This window comes from Chrysochloris asiatica, unplaced genomic scaffold (genome assembly GCF_000296735.1).
Source record: "Chrysochloris asiatica unplaced genomic scaffold, ChrAsi1.0 scaffold00130, whole genome shotgun sequence".
NCBI lineage: Eukaryota > Metazoa > Chordata > Mammalia > Afrosoricida > Chrysochloridae > Chrysochloris > Chrysochloris asiatica.
The window spans coordinates 6,036,385-6,053,050 of NW_006408648.1; the positions used below are offsets into that span (position 1 = coordinate 6,036,385).

Below are 16,666 nucleotides of genomic sequence, written 5' to 3' on the forward strand. Positions count from 1 at the left end.
TCCCCAAGGATTAAACAGTTCTTAAAGTCTTCTCTGCTGTGTCTGGCTCGCTGGTACTCTTGCCAGGGGGAAGGCTTTCTTTCTTGACTTTGCTTTTTTATAAAAGATAGGAAGAACTTCCCTTTTCACCTCAATAGTAATGATTCTATTTACCCTCTCACATGACCTCCATCTTTCTGTAGGGCACCTCCATGTGAATTCCTGAAGTTACACTAAAAGACCAAACTCATGTTGTTGATGTGAGTCCACCTAATGGCAATCCCATGTGTTACAGAATAGAACTACCACTCTATAAGGTTTTACTGGCTGTAATTTTTAGGAAGCAGATCACCAGGCCTTTCTTCCTTGGTGCCACAGGATAGTTTGAACCACCAACCTTTCAGTTAGTAGTCAAGCAATCGCAGATGTTTGCACCATTCAGTGACCTCTTACCTAACGTAACTTTAAATTAACCATGACCCAAACTGCCTTCCCTATCAAATAAACACATATTAAATCAGTGCTTCCATTACTATTTCAACTATTTAGAAAATGCTTTTTTCAGATATCATATCCATTTCCTGGTTGCTTAAGGTAGGAATGCAAATCCAGCTCCTGTTATTCCATCCTGGCTAAAAGCAGAAGTTTCCAATGATAATGTGAACTAGGAGCTACAATGGAAAGAACATAGACTTTGGGGTTTAGAAAGAAAATACTTGAGATAGTTGACTTTGGGTTAGTTAGTAAAACTCTCCAAGATCCCAGACAAGCATTGTGAATCTGCACAAAGTAGGCCCCTAACACAGATGCTTCCTGCCTGCAAACCTCTATTTCTCTCCCTAAAAACCTAACCTCTACAAAGATAAAATGGTTTATACAGGTGAACAACTGATTCTGAGTCTGATATAATAGTTACTTCTGAGGCATTTGTTGGCTGCCATCTGGGCAGATGTCAACTTCTCCCATCTTTTAAGAAGGAAAAGAAAGCCACCAGATTTTCAGAAAACACGGTCAAAGAACCAACAAGCATTCATTAAAAGGTTTTACAACCATGTTTGTACAAAGTAATATAAAAATGTAAAACTGCCAGCCCACCTTTTCTAATCTCTTGGGGAGTTATATGACATAAAGCAGTCACACTTACCTGTACTGCCACCCAGTGACCAAGTTGGTGTACTTCATTAAATAACCGGACACATTTTCCATGTGATCACTGTTTCCAAAAGAACAGAGAGAGCCAGAGTCAGTGGGAATAAAAGAAATCCTAAGAACCTAACTGTACAGGTTTGAAAACAGCTACAGACTCAGATATATAGTCTATAAATGGCTCAAATTTTCTTCAGAAGTAAGGCACTTTACCCCCAAAGTTTCATATCTGCAGAACTTTTATTTCATCATATTTCTTCAAAATGTCACATGCCAACATGAGGGACAGGGCAGGCACTATATAAGAGGAGGTTAGCAGAAGAAATACGAAAGTAGCGGGAAACACACGGAGGAATGTAATCGTTAAAACGAATAGAGGTAAATATTGTAATTGATGGTACATGGAGGGATTTACAACCACATAATGAAGCAAAGTATATGATCTGTTGAATTTAAAACCAGTGATCTCTGTAAACCTTCTCAATTCACTATAAAAAGTTAAAATTTAAAAAAAGTACAATAAGCCATAAATTACAACTATTCCAAATACAAATAGCAAGTTATTGAAATATCCAATCACATAGATATAGAACAGATATTCTAGAAACATGAATAGTATTTTATAACTTACTCAAACTTGTGATAAAATTCAGTTTTATGGTTCTAGAATAACTACAAAAGGTCTCTAGATCAAATAAATAGTGCTTCTCAAGCTTGGTGGGACACAAAAAAGGCCAATCTGTTGTGTCTCTAATTTCTTGGATTTCTAAACTGAAGATCCTATTTTTGATGACAGTATGATACCTCATTCCTACTCTCCCACCCAGATGGTGGTGTTGTGCTGTGGAGTCAGTTCTGACTCATAGTGAGCCTGTATAGGGTTTCTGAGGCTGTAAATCTTTACAGGAGCAGAAAGCCTCATCTTTCTCTTGTGGAGCAGCTGGTAGATTTGAACTGTTGATCTTACTCAGTAGTCTAACTCGAAACGCTACTCAGATGCTGTTATTAAATGCTGTCAATTAGATTCCAACTCATAATGACGGTGTAGGGTTTCCAAGAAGCAGCCTGGTGCATTTGACCTGCCAACCTTGTGGTTTGCAGTCCATTGCTTATCCTATAGTGCCACACCAGGACTCCAGACAGGCATAAGGAAAAGGACCTAAGTCTTGCCCCTGGAAAGATTTTATTAAGAACTTGCAGCGCTAGCCTTACTAGAATTGAGCTTCTTTACTCCCTACTCCCTTCCACCCCCATCTTTTTGTTTATATGTATGTTATGTTATAGTATTATGTCAAATATGCCATTAATACTCTTTTCCAAAATTTTAAGATTCTCTTATACCTATGAAAGAGTGGTGTAAATGGCTTGCCCATGGCTCTGAAAGCATAGTGGTTATGAGTCGGGCTGCTAACCTCAACGTCAGCAGTTTGAAACTATCAGTGGTTCCACAGGAGAAAGATGAGGCTCTCTGCTCCTGTAAAGATTAGCCTCAGAAACCTGATCCAGGGTCACTATGAGTCGGAACCAAATCCACGGCACACCACCACCAACATTACTTTAAAGGTTGGCAGTTCAGAATCACCCAGTAATTTATTTATTTCCTACAGTCAAGAATATCCTATGAAGCAGTTCTATTCTATAACATTTGGGTTCACCATGAGTCAGAACCAACTCAGTAGCAAAGGGTGTGGATTTTGGTTTATACTTAGCAAAGGAGTACCTGGGTAGAACAAGGATTTAGCACTTACCTACTAACTGAAAGGCTGGTGGTTCAAATCCACCCAGAGGTATCTCAGAAGGGACTGGCAATCTATTTCCAAAAGATCACAGTCACTAAAAACTTTATGGAGTGTTGTTGTTGTTTTTGTAGTTAAGTGCCAACAAGTTGGTTCTGACCTATAGCAAGCCTGTATAGAGTTTCCGAGGAGCAGCTGATAGGTTTGATGGTAAAACACGTGGCGACGCCATGAATCAAAACTGACTTGATAGCAACTGGTTTGGTTATATTTATGAAAAGATACATGTACTTCTTTTTATCATTTATATTAAGACTTCCTTAAAACTCACTCCTGAAAATTTCATTTTATACTACAAAAAGCCACAGAAGTTTCTGTCTCTACTAATCCTAAAGGGTCAGAGAAAAAGAGGAAGACCCCCAACGAGATGGACTTGGCCAAGTGGCAGCATCGATGAACTCAATTGAGCGTAGCAACAGTAATGAGGTTGGCCCAGGATCGGGCAGTGTTCCGTTCTGCTGTGCATAAGGTCGCCATGGGTCAGTACCGACTCGATGGCACCTAACAACAACAACAACAATCCTAAATCACAGCATATTTGGTACAGTTTCAGTTAACCAACAGCCAGGAAATTTAAAGTGTGGGGAAACCCGCAACCATTAGAAAATAGGTTCCAAACACATAAGGAAGGGAGAACTGACACACCAATAGAATAAAGTTCAAAAAAAGTTTAGCTCGATCTGAATGATAAATGAAAAAGAACTGAAACTAGAGATACTCACTCAAGTAAACAAAATAACCAATTTGACAAGATTATGTTGTTGTTGTTGTTAAGTGCTGTCGAGTTAGTTGCGACCCATAAGGGTTTCTGAGGAGCAGCTGGTGAATGTGAACTGCTGATCTTGTGGTTCAAACTGACACCACAGTTCAGCACACTAACCCACAGCATCACACATGCTGTCAAATCAGTTCTGACTCATAGCCACCGTGTGTACAACAAAACAAAACACTGCCCAGTCCTGTGCCATCCTTAACAATTATTGTTACATTTGAGTCCACTGTTGCTGCCTGTGTCAATTCATCTCATTAACAGTTTTCCTCTTTGTTTGTTGACCTTTTACTTTACCAACTTGATGTCTTTCTCCAGGGACTGACCCTTCCTGACAACAATGTACAAAGTACTAGAGAGACAAAGTCTCACCACCCTCTCTTTTCCAAGGAACAATCCTGCAGTACATCTTCCCAGATTTGTTTGTTCTTCTGGCAGTGCATGGTACTTTGCAAGATTCTTTGCCTACACTAGCATTCAAATGCATCAATTCTTCGCCAGTCTTCCTTATACAATGTCCAGATTTCACAAGCATATTAGGTAATTGAAAAGACCATAGGATGGGGCAGTAGCACCTTAGACCCCAAAGTGCTATCTTTGCTCTCCGACACTCAAAGTGGAAAGGTTTCCAAAAAAATTTTTCATAAGACAGTCCTTGTTACCCTCAAAAAATGAGTAAGTGCATTGTCATGATGGAAAAAATTTTCTAGATGCAACTTTCCTGGCCTTTTTCTCAACAATATAGTTTTCCATTTTCTTAAAACTTCATAATAAGCCCTTGTAATCTCCCTGTGTCCCTCAAGAAAATTTATCATCATCCCTTTGTAATCCTAAAAAACAGTCACCAAAACATCTCAATGTCCAGAAAACAAAAATCCTCACCACTGGACCAATAAACAACATTCTTATCAATGGAGAAAAGATTCAAGTTGTCAAGTGTTGCAGACCGTGAAGGCCTGGTCAGAGGTTCGAGGCCCTATAGGCCCGTGTAACACATCTAGCCACCTGGCAGTTAATAACAAATTATTTTTATTAATTGCAGACATGAAGCCCTTGATATACACAGATAAATGTAATATTTTCCTAAAAGCCAAGACTGTAAAATTCCAAACGCAAAGTTTTTCCCTCAGAGAATTCATTCAAAGTAAATTGGGTGGCTCCTTGGTTTGTTCCAAGGGCAGTAGGAATGCCCTCCCTAAAGTGTTTCCAGGTGCTGCCTATTCACCCAGGCGCCTCTTTTCCTGAAGAACCTGGGCTGGGCAGCCAACACAATAGGAAACCTCCCAATCCTCCCTTTCCTCCCTCCATTTAAGGCTAGGTGCTAAAAGGTATGTTAATTAAGCTTGAGAAACCAAGTTGCCGGTCCTGAGATTTGAACCTGCAAAGTATGATGTAAAGTTGCCTGAAGATCTGGAAAAATAAGATTGACAGCTGTACCTTGTCTTGGTCCCTCCTAGCTTTGTGTAAAGTACCTCCCCTAAATAAAAGGAAGGCGCAGAACGAATCCAGGTGCATTACGACTGGCAAGGCGTGCATTACAGCATGCAGGGGGCACAGTCCAGCCTTGCAACCATACTGCCTGTTTAGCTAAGATGTTTACTATGCAGGATATTACGGCCTTCATGGCTGAGATGTTTGCAATGCAGGATCTGCCTGATGCCAGTCCAGCATTCACTCTGGTTTCGGAGTGTCTCTTTGTCTCTCTCTTTGTGTCTCTGTGTCTCTTTTGCTATCTCTATCGCCGCTGGCTCTCCCCTCCTCGTGAACCAAACACTCGTGAACAACACAACTATGTCGAGGCAAGTCCCTGGCAGTCAAGGACTTCATTCTGCTTGGATCAACTATCAACACTCATGGAAGCAGCAGTCAAGAAATCAGATGACGTATTGCATTAGGCAAATCTGCTGCACAAGACCTTTTTAAAGTGTTGAAGAGCAAAAATGTCCGTTTGAGGACTAAGGTCCGCCTGACCCAAGCTATGGTATTTTCAATAAGCTCATATGCATGCGAAAGCTGGACAGTGAATAAGGAAGACCATAGAAGAATTGATGCATTTGAGTAACGGTGTTGGAAGAGAATATTGAAAGCGCCATGGGCTGCCAAAAGAATCAAGAGATCCGTTTTGGAAGCAGTGCAGCCAGAGTGCTCCTTGGAGGCCAAGATGGCCAAACTTCGTCTCTCATATTGACAGAAGGGACCAATCGCTGGAGAAGGATATCATATTTGGTAAGGTGGAGGGTCAGAGAAAATGAGGAAGACCCCCAACGAGATGGACTGGCCAAGTGGCACCATCGATGGACTTAAGCATGGCAACTGTAGTGAGGTTGGCCCAGGATCGGGCAGTGTTTCGTTCTGCTGTGCATAAGGTTGCTGCTATGAGTCGGTACTGACTTGATGGCACCTAAAAACAACAACATAACCTTCTGAGATGACCTCTCTGCCTTGAACTGAACTGGTCCAAGTGTATTACTGAGAGAACTTGTCTGCAACCATCACTAACTACAAACACATTTTGTTTAGAATAAACCCATGCATGTATGAACTGAAACCCTAGAAGCAATATTTTTTACTTGCCCTTGTGTGTGTGCTTAACCAGCAACTCAAATATGCAATCAATATTTGTTTACCCGTTAATATAAAACAGATAGCACCAGGTTACAAAGAACCAACTTAAGGACGTACTACTCTTTCGAGTCCTGGTGTGGCACACTGTGGGTTAATACGCTGCACTGCAAAGTCAGTTTGAACTGCAAGGCCAGTGGTTCAAGCTCACTAGTTGCTCCTTGGAAAGCCTACACAAGGTCGCTATGGGTCAGAACTAACTCAAAGGCACCTAATAACAATAATGCTTTCCAAAAACTGAATGAAGTGTCACTTCCTCATCGCTCCCCTACATGTATTCCAAGAGTCAGTCACTATCCAGTGCCACCGACCAGCTGATGCAGAACAACTATGCCATCTTGTGGCCACCATAGGGCACTTTATGATAGAACAGCTTTTGTTCAGTCTTTCCTCTCCCTGTTACTGTTAAGTGCCAGAGTTGTTCTGACTTAAGTTGTTGTTATGTGCCGTGTGGAGTTGTTTCTGACTCATAGCTACCCTGTACTGGGTTTCCAAGGCTGTTAATCTTTATGGGAGTAAAAAGCTTCATCTTTCTCCCACGGAACAGCTGGTAGTTTCGAACAGCTGACCCTGAGGTTAGCAGCCCGATTCGTAACCACTACGCTACCAGAGCTCTTATAGCAATCCTATATAATAAAGCTTCCAAGTAGAGGTGGTGAGTTTGAACCACTGACATCATGGTTTGTAGTCCAGTGCTTATCTTACAGTGCCACATCAGGAGTCTTCCTACTTCTTTACAATTGAGTTATTATATAGTAAGCTATCTGACAGTGTTCCACTGCTATTCATAAAGTTTCGTTAAACATTTGGCCATCATCTGCCTCTCTCCTTCTTCCTATTCTGTCTTAGTCTGGAAGCTTAGCTGAAACCTGTCCACCAGAACATGACCCTGCTGGTATTTAAAATATGGGTGGCATAGCTTCCACCACCACAGCAACACACAGGCCACCACAGTACAACAGACTGAAAGATGACAGTGGTCAGCTTGAGCAGCAATGGGCTCAAGTGTAGCAACAATTGTGAGGTTGGCACAGGACCAGGTAAGTGCTTCATTTGGTTGTGCAGAAGGTCACTCACTATGAGGCGGAACCGACTCAATGGCACCTAACAACAAAAACAATGTAATAAGCACCTCTAACCCTCATGCTTTGCACCCATACAGAATGCATCATTTTATAGAAGATTTTTAATGTACTTATTATGAACAAAATCTAGTTTTCAAAGTACAAGTGTACATTTCTTGATTACAACATATTTGTATTTTGTAAATATAGATGAAGGACAAAAAAAAACTAATGCACTAAAAATAAGTTATGAAAAAATTAGTTTCATCTAGAGTTTTTCAACAATTCCATTGCTCAACAAACTATTTACATTTCTGATCTTTAGAACTTGTTACTACAGCACTGGAAGTTGATTAAATGATGACAATTGGAATTATCAGAAAGTTTAGTTTGAAGCTCATCTCCTAAATCTTAATCATGATTGTTTCAAGTCTTATATCTCCATTACTATAACACACATACTTCTTGAGCCTTCTTTAATCAGACTCATATACAGCTTTTAGAATTATGCTACTTTTTAAGTAGTTTTCAAGTTCTTTCTTTTCAATTCAACTGAATTACAAGGAGTCCCCAGTTTACAAATGAGATTCATTCCTATGTCTTTAAGAATTTGCACGTAAGTTGGAACTAGTGCATACTTTATTTAGCCTTATTTTAAGGCTTGATGCTTTTTCAGTTATCTCAAAGCTGCACATGTAGCAAGTAAAGGTGATTATGATGAAACATTTGTTGTGATTCGGAAATGGTTCAATCACTTCAAGTGAGGGCAAATTTACCTATCATTAAATATCAAGTAGGAAGGAGTTTGTCTAATTAGTCATTTTGTAACCAGGATATTGCTTTCCTCAGTATCTTCTAAATGCAGTGTATTTGGAAAATCCACTGAAAAGGGTGGGAAATTTTTTAAAAAGCAAATTCCTTCTAACCCCAATCTGTTGAATTAAGCAATGGGCTATACAAGCAAAAACTTCATTCTATAAAGTTATGTGACAACTCTGAATATCTTGTCAAAAAACACACACAATCTATTATCGGTGTCAAGTGCTGTAGAGTTGGTACCAACTCACAGCCATCTTACATACAAGAGAATGAAAAACTGTCTTATCCTAGTACGCCAGTCTCATAATTCTTGCTATGACTGAGCCCACTGTTGCTGTCACTGTGCCAATCCATCTTATTGGGAGTCCGTTGTTCTTGAATTTACTTGACATAGCTTTTCTATCCAAAGTCTTTTTAATTCCCACCAAGCAATTGGGTGAGACCATGCAAATAAGGTATTCATTAGGTGTCTCAGAGTCGGTATAGACTCATAGCAACTCTTACGCACAACAAAAATGAGACACTGCCAGGTCCTATGCCAACCTCACAATCGTTGCTACACTTAGGCCCATTGTTACTGCCTCTGTGCCAGTCCATCTCGTTGGGGGGTTTCCTTCTTTTTTGCTGACCCCCCAGGACTCTAAGGCTGGAACTGGTTAGTTTTGTCCTCCAGGTAGGCTTAAAAAGAACCATCTCAAAAGCAAAGGCAAAAGATCCCAGGACCATCAAAGAAGAACGCATGAAGCAAGAGGTGAGTGACTTCAAGAGGGGACGGCAGAGGTGGTAAAATGGAAAGACAGAGAAGCTTCCAGCTCTAAGCCTATGGACAGAGTAAAGCTGAGTACTTAATAGGCAGGAAACTGGCTTACAGAATATACTCTTTGGGCATTCATAAACTGGCTAAAAGAGCTTTGAAATACTTGTCCAAACAGGGAAGAGGTAAAGAGACAACATAGCTGAGAGGGAGAGGACAAGAGTGAGGCGTGTCTGGAGTATGGCAGACAAGAGGCGTTCCTGACTGAAGAATTGCTGCTTCCTGAGTTGGGTTTGATCCTGCTTTGTACCCTGTTCACTTGCCTAATAAATCCCATCATCATGAGAATCATTATGAGTTCTGTGTGGCCACTGCAATGGACTGTTGAACCCAGATGTGAAGTAGAGAGTGCTGTGGAGAGATAGATAGTGTCAGAATAGGACAAAAAAGGTTGTTGGGTGGAAGCATGTCTGACCTCCACTTCATAGGAATCGAACATAAACTGAACCTAAGGAAAGAAAGTAAAGGAATGGGGACAAGAGCAAAGGGAAGCCAGGATCCAGAGACAGGACTACTCAACAGAGGTGTACCTGACCTAAATTTTTCTTCTTCTTTTTTTTGAATTTTTAGAATACATGGCTCATCTGCGAGTTTTCTCAAATTGTTGAAAATCTCAAAAAAGATTTTCCAGTATAGTTATTGAAAAATATGTGTAGTTCAAATTTGTGTTGTTCAAGGATCAACTGTATATTAATATATATTATAAAGCGCAAGTTGTCATTAGATGCTTTCGAGTCAGTTCTGACTCATAGCCACCCTGCACAGGGTTTTTGAGGCTGTAAATCTTTGCATGAGCAGAAAGCCTCCTCTTTCTTCTGAAGAGCTGGTAGTGGACTTGAACCACTGACCTTGTAGTGATTCACAGTCCAGTGCTTATCTTTACAGAGATATCGTGTTGCCCAACAGAGCACAGAGGGGAGAGTTAGGAAACATCTTAGGCATATTTGAATATGGGACTGAACAACTGGGCTTGAAGGTTAAGGATAATAGAATTTGGGGTCACCTAGTTCAATGTTTTACATCTTAGTTTGGTGAGTAGCTTCTAGGACCCTAAGAGCTTTCAAGTGGCTATAGAATATACAACTATTAGTCTCTTCTAGTTGAAGCAAAGGAGAATGAAGAAAACAAAAGACTCACAGAACTAAAGTTTCATATGAACGACAGCCTCCACTAGCCTAAGACAAGAAACACTAAATGGTACCTAGCTACCACTAATGACAACTCTGAAGAGGGATACAACAGATGGTTCTGGTTAGAGTGGGAGAAAAATCTCATAAAATTCATAAAAAAAGACCCAACTTACTGCACTAACAGAGATTGGAGGAACCCAAAACTACAGCCCTAAAACATACTTTTAATTTGTAACTGAAGCCATTCCCAGAGGCTACTTTTTTAGTCAAATAATATGTTGGCCTATAAAATAAGCAATACCAGTGAGGGAAGTGCTCCTTAAACCCATCAACTATACAAGACCAAAGGGACAACATTAGTCCCCCAAAAAAGATGAGAAGGCAAGGAGGGCCAGGGCAAGAAAAGGAATGGAAAAGGGGCTGACAGGGTAGAAATGGGGAGTGTTCTGGTACAATGAGAAGACAGTACCCAATGACATGGAAAGAATTATTGAATGGGAAACTAACTTGCTGTGTAAACGTTCACCTAAAACACAATATAAATGTAAAAAAACAACAACAACAAGCGAAGTCAAAGACAGGGGAAGGGAAAGGAAAGCAATCCAAATGGATGACATCAGAGTTAAGAAATATAATGACAGAGTATACATCTACTATAATGCTTGTCCGTTTCTAAAAACATGGAGACATGCTTATTATGATCATTAAAACTACAAGTTACACAATTGTGAATAGTACGTGACACATGCACACAGAATAAAAGTATACAAAACAGCAGCCTTGGCTGTCACAATTATTTTGGTTTACTTCCTTTTTCATGTCTTCCATTTTGTGGTGCTGTGTGTTAATGCGCTGGACTGCAAAGTCAGTTTGAACCACAAGGTCAGCAGTTTAAGCTCCCCAGCTGCTCCTAGGAAATCCTATATAGGGTGGCTACGGGTCAAAACTAACTCGATGGTACTTAACATCAACAACAACAGTTATTTTTATAATCAAATAAATTTTCTTTAATGATTTGCCTAATGCAGTATGTCCTTTGATTTAAATTGGTGGGACAATCTAGACACAAAGTTATACCTATTGTTGTAAAGTGCCGCTGAGCTGGGTCCGACTCATAGCGACCCTGTATAGGGAGGGTCTGTAAGGAGCAACTGGTGAGTTTGACGCGCCAATCTTGTGGTTTGAACTGACTTTGCAGTTTCTAGCCCACAGCAACACACCAGGACTCCATTTAGACCTACTAACAAATATGAATTTTTTTTTAACTTTGCAATATATGAGCATTATTCTTTTGGGATGCATTTCCTATAAGCCTTTACTCCAAATTAGTTTACAAATACCCAAAACTAGGCTGGGTAACTGGGTAACAGTATAAATAGAGTATCTTTCTAGAGCAAACTTACTTTACTAAAAGAAAATTAAAGTATTTTTTAAATCTAAACTCACATAAATGTTCTGAAGAGATTTACTATACCATCATACAGTTCCAAGTGGAAGATCTTCACCAGAGAACTCCTGCTCTGTTCTGTCCTCTCCTCTTTTCACTCCTCCTAGAGCTGGACTCTTTTGGGATTTGCTTGCCTCCCTAGAGAAGGCATTCTTACCTGCTGTCTACAGCCAGAGATGTGGTGCTATAAGATAAACAATGGACTGCTAACTGCAAAGTCAAAGGTTCAAACTCACCAGTATTTCAAATAGCAGCAAAAGCAGGGTTACCTACAGTGGGCAGGTTTTAGCATAGTGTCTAGACTAACAAAGACTAGGAAAAAAGACCTAGTGATCTACTTCTAAAAATTAGTCAATGAAAACTCTATGGAGCAAAACAGAATACTGTCAGATATAATGCCAAACCACTGGTTCTCTAGGTTGGAAGACACTCAAAATACACAGTGGCCTGAATAACGGATTTATGCATACCAACAACACTGAAGAGAGAACAGGCACCATTTCATTCTGCCTGTTGTAAAAGGATCATGGTAAGTCACTGCCAATTCAGTCAAGAAATCAAAGGACATACTGCATTAGGCAAATCTGCTGCACAAGACCTTTTTAAAGTGTTGAAGAGCAAAGATGTCAGCTTGAGGACTAAGGTGCGCCTGACCCAAGCCATGGTATTTTCAATAACCTCATATGCATGCGAAAGCTGGACAGTGAATAAGGAAGACCACAGAAGAATTGATGCTTTTGAGTTATGGTGTTGGAGGAGACTATTGAAAGTGCCATGGACTGCCAAAAGAACCAATACATCCAGTTTGGAAAAAGTGCAGCCAGAGGGCTCCTTATAGGCCAAGATGGCCAAACTTCATCTCTCATACTTCGGACATATTGTCAGTCACTGGAGAAGGATATCATGTTTGGTAAAGTGGAGGGAAAAAGAGGAAGACCCCCCAACGAGATGGATTGGCCAAGTGGCAGCATCGATGGACTTAAGTGTGGCAACAGTAGTGAGGTTGGCCCATGATCGGGCAGTGTTTCATTCTGTTGTGCATAGAGTCGCTATGAATCAGTACCGACTCGATGGCGCCTAACAATGACAACACCTATTTTTTTCCAGTAAGCTCCTCCAATAATAAAACTGACAATTTATTGCATTCTGTCTAATCTTTGTGTCCCCTTGGCTCTCAATTGGTCCTGAACCCAAGGTATTACTCAATGACATTTCAAAAACCCAATAATAGATACATTACATAGAATATTAAATCCTCAGAAATTTTGAAGACAATACAGAAAATGTCCAAAAATGCTGCATTAGTCATGGGCAACTTTAGACCATAAACTAGATACCCTGAGGATACCTAATGTCCCATGCAGTTGTTGTTGCTGTTGTTAAGTGGCGTCGACTTGATTCCAACCCACAGTGATCCTGTATAGGGTTTCCAAATAGTACCTGGTGGGTTTCAACCGTTGACTAGTTGCACCATACCAGTTGTTGCTGCTGTTAAGTGCCATTGAGTCGATTCCAATTCCGACCCATAATGACCCAGTATAGAATTTCCGAGGAGCAGCTGGTAAGCTTGAACCGCCGACCTCACAGTTCAAACGGCTTTGCAGTCTGGTGCATGTACATAATAAAGTTTGAGAAGCACAATTAGAAGCACAACTATAAAATGTTTGCCTATACAAATCAAGAGGAGCACAATGATGCTGTAGAAATAAGCACTGGACTATGAACCACAAGGTCAGCAGTTTGAGTCCACCAGCCATTCTGTGGGAGGAAGATAGGGCTTTTGGCTCCTCCAAAGATTCACAGCCTCGGAAACCATATCCAGGGTAACTATAAGTCAGAACTAACTCCAATGTACTTAACAATAACAACATACATACCAAGGAGCCCGGGTAGTGCAAGTAGTTTGTGAGTAGCTGCTAATAATCATAATCTACTCAGCAGGTCACAAAAAGAAAGGCCTGGTGAACTGCTTCCATCAAATGACAGCCAGCAGAGGTATTTGCACGTCTAATGTCCGAGGCAAGACCTTGCGAACAACCTTAATACCAACATGGCAACCTGGGAACCCTGCAGGTGCAACTAGCTACTGTTTTTTTGATTCCCCACATCTGCAAAATGACAGCTGAGGATGTGGAGAACACCACAAAGATGCAGTGTATTACCTCCAACAGCCACATGTAGGGGCTAGGGTTGCATGACAGTGGCTTGGCCAAATAGGTTACCTTGGGGCTTGTGGGCCAGGAGAACACAGCAGAAGCAGGTGGCATGATAGAATTAGCCAAAAGCAAGAAAAAGGCTGAAAGAGCTGACTTGTTGGCAGGAACTCCTGGAATTGACAGGGTTTCAAAAAGAGTGAGAAGGAAATCAAAGTCTCAGAGAAGAAACCTGTCTACAGAGATAACAGACATGAAGCACAACCTCATCCTGACACCAGAAGAACTAGATAGTGTCTGTCTACCACTATGGATTGCTCTAATCAGAACCACATCGTTATTGTTGTTGTTAAGTGCCATCGAGTCAATTCCAACCCACAGTGACCCTGTATAGGGATTCCAGGAAGTGGCTGGTGGGTTTCAACCGCCGACCTTATGATTCAAACTGACATTGCAGTCCAGCACATTATTCTGCAGCAGTGCCACACCAGGACTCCAGAACCACAATAGATGGACCCAAATGTTGTTGTAGGGGACTGTCAAGTTGGTTCTGACTCATAGCTACCCTATGCACAACAGAATGAAACACTACTCAGTCCTCTGTCATCCTTAAAACTATTGCTACACCTGAGCCCATTGCTGGTGACAATGTGTCAATACATCTTGTTGGAGGTCTCCCTCTTTTCCACTGACCCTCCACTTTACCAAGCACGATGTTCTTCTCATACCAAGTATGAGAGACAAAGTCTTGCCATCCTGGCTTCTAAGGAGCATTCTAGCTGCACTTCTTCTAACACAGATTTGTTCATTCTTATGGCAATCTACAGTACTTTGAATATTCTTCTCCAACACCATAATTCAAATGTGTCAATTCTTCTACAGTCTTCCTTATTTATTGTCCAATTTTCATATGTATTTGAGGCTACTGAAAATGCCATAGTTGGGTCAGGTGTGCCTTAGTCTTCAAAGTGGTATCTTTGCTCTTGAACACTTTAAAGAGGTAATGTATAGCAGATTTGCCTAATGCAATACGTTTTTTTATTTCTTGACTGCTGCTTCCATGAGTGTTTATGGTGGGTCCAAGCAAGATGAAAACTTTGACAACTTCAATCTTTTCTCTGTTTATCATGATGTTGTTGCTGGTCTGGTTCTAAAGATTTTCATTGAGGTCCAACCCATACTGAGGCCATAATCTTGATTTTCATCAATATCTTAAGTTCTCTTCCCTTCCAGCAAGCAAGGTTGTGTCATCTGCATATTACAGGTTGTTAATGAGTCTTCCTCCAATTCTGATGCCACATTCTTCATATAATCCAGCTTTTTAGACTATTTGCTCAGCACAGCAAATGAATTATTTTTGTTGTTATTGTTATGTGCCATTGAGTTAGTTCTGACCCATAGCAACCCTGTATATACTTTCTAAGGAGTGGCCGATGAGCTTGAGCCGCAGACCTTGCTGTTCAAACTGACTTTGCTGTCCACAGTGCCATACCAGGACTCCAGAGATTGAATAAGTATGGTGAAAGTATACAATCCAGCTGCACAACTTTCCTGATTTTAAACCATTCAGTATCCCTTTGTTCTGTTTGGTCTAGGTACAGCTTCCTCATGAACACAACTGAGTGTTCTGGAATACTCATTCTTCGCAATGTTATCCATAGCTTGTCATGATCCACACATTCAAAGTCCTTGACATAGTTAATAAAGCACAAGTAAACATCTTCTTCGTATTCTCTGCTTTCAGCCAAGATCCACATAACATCAGCAATGATATCCTTCATCCCACATCCTATTCTTAATCTGGCTTAAATGTATTTCTGGTAGTTTCCTGACTATATACTAGTGCAGCCATTTTTAAAGTATCATCACCAAAATTTTACTTGCATATGATATTGATGATATTGTTAAATGATTTCTGCATTCCGTTGGTTCACCTCTTAGTAGAATGAGCACAAATAAGGAACGTCTTCCAACCAGTTGGCCAGCTAGCTGTCTTCCAAATTTCTTGGTATAGATGAATGAGCACCTCTAGTGCTGCATCCATTTGCTGAAAGATTTCAGTGTGTATTCTGTCAATTCCTGGAACCTTGTTTTTTGTCAATGCCTTCAGTGGAACTTGGACTACTTCAGTCAGTCAGTACCAGCAGTTTTTAATTATATATCTCTTTTTTGGAGGGGGTCGGTGGGTGTCTCTTTTATTTTTTTAATTGAGAAATTTAACACTTAATTGCTTTCACAACCCAAGTGTATTTACTTTGTTTTATTGTGAATTATGTGATAGTTTACATGGGAGAACATTAATTTTACATTTATCCTATCGTATATCGTTTACTTGCCATATCAACCAAAAAACGGTACACCCCGCAAGCCTGTACCCCGGTCGTCAGCACACAGTCCCTCTCCCTCTCTGGGTCTAGAGTCCCCAGCTGCTCCATCTCTCCATGTCATCTTCTCTGCCTCAATCTCTGGCATCACTGTTTCTCGGGGTAGGGTCTCACATGCCGCTCTTCTTCCTTGATGGTTCCAGGGACCTCGGCTCCTGAACTGCATATTCAATCACTCTCCTCCTTTTGCTATAAAACATCCACCTTTACATTTCCAACCCTTGCAGTCAGTCCTGTAAACAATTATTCACCATTGTACCACATGGGACCTATCCTTTCATTAGCCCTGCCCAGACAGATTGGATACTACTCAGTGGAGAGTCTACCTTCCTCCATACACTCTGGATCTAGGCTCCCTCTTGAAAGCTTGTAAGCCAGTCACTTCTTGCCTTTGTAGCCCCCCATTGTCCAAGTTGCCCATCCCTGTCTACTCTGTATGGAGGGGTGGGAATGATCCTCGCTGTAAAGATTTGTTCCCTCTTTTGAGCTACTGCATCCATAGGTATAGGTCAAATTAATCAAATTGTATCAGATTACTCTTTT

General features: G+C 40.7%; 1 protein-coding gene across 1 annotated transcript in view; it reads right to left on the reverse strand.

Moving 5' to 3' along the window:
- Positions 1-16,666, reverse strand: part of OSBPL11 (oxysterol binding protein-like 11) — a 185,246-nt gene that overhangs the window by 115,675 nt on the left and 52,905 nt on the right. The window contains exon 2 of the mRNA XM_006869375.1: positions 1,124-1,192. Coding sequence (XP_006869437.1) covers positions 1,124-1,192 — 69 coding nt within the window. The remainder of the gene's footprint in view (positions 1-1,123; positions 1,193-16,666) is intronic.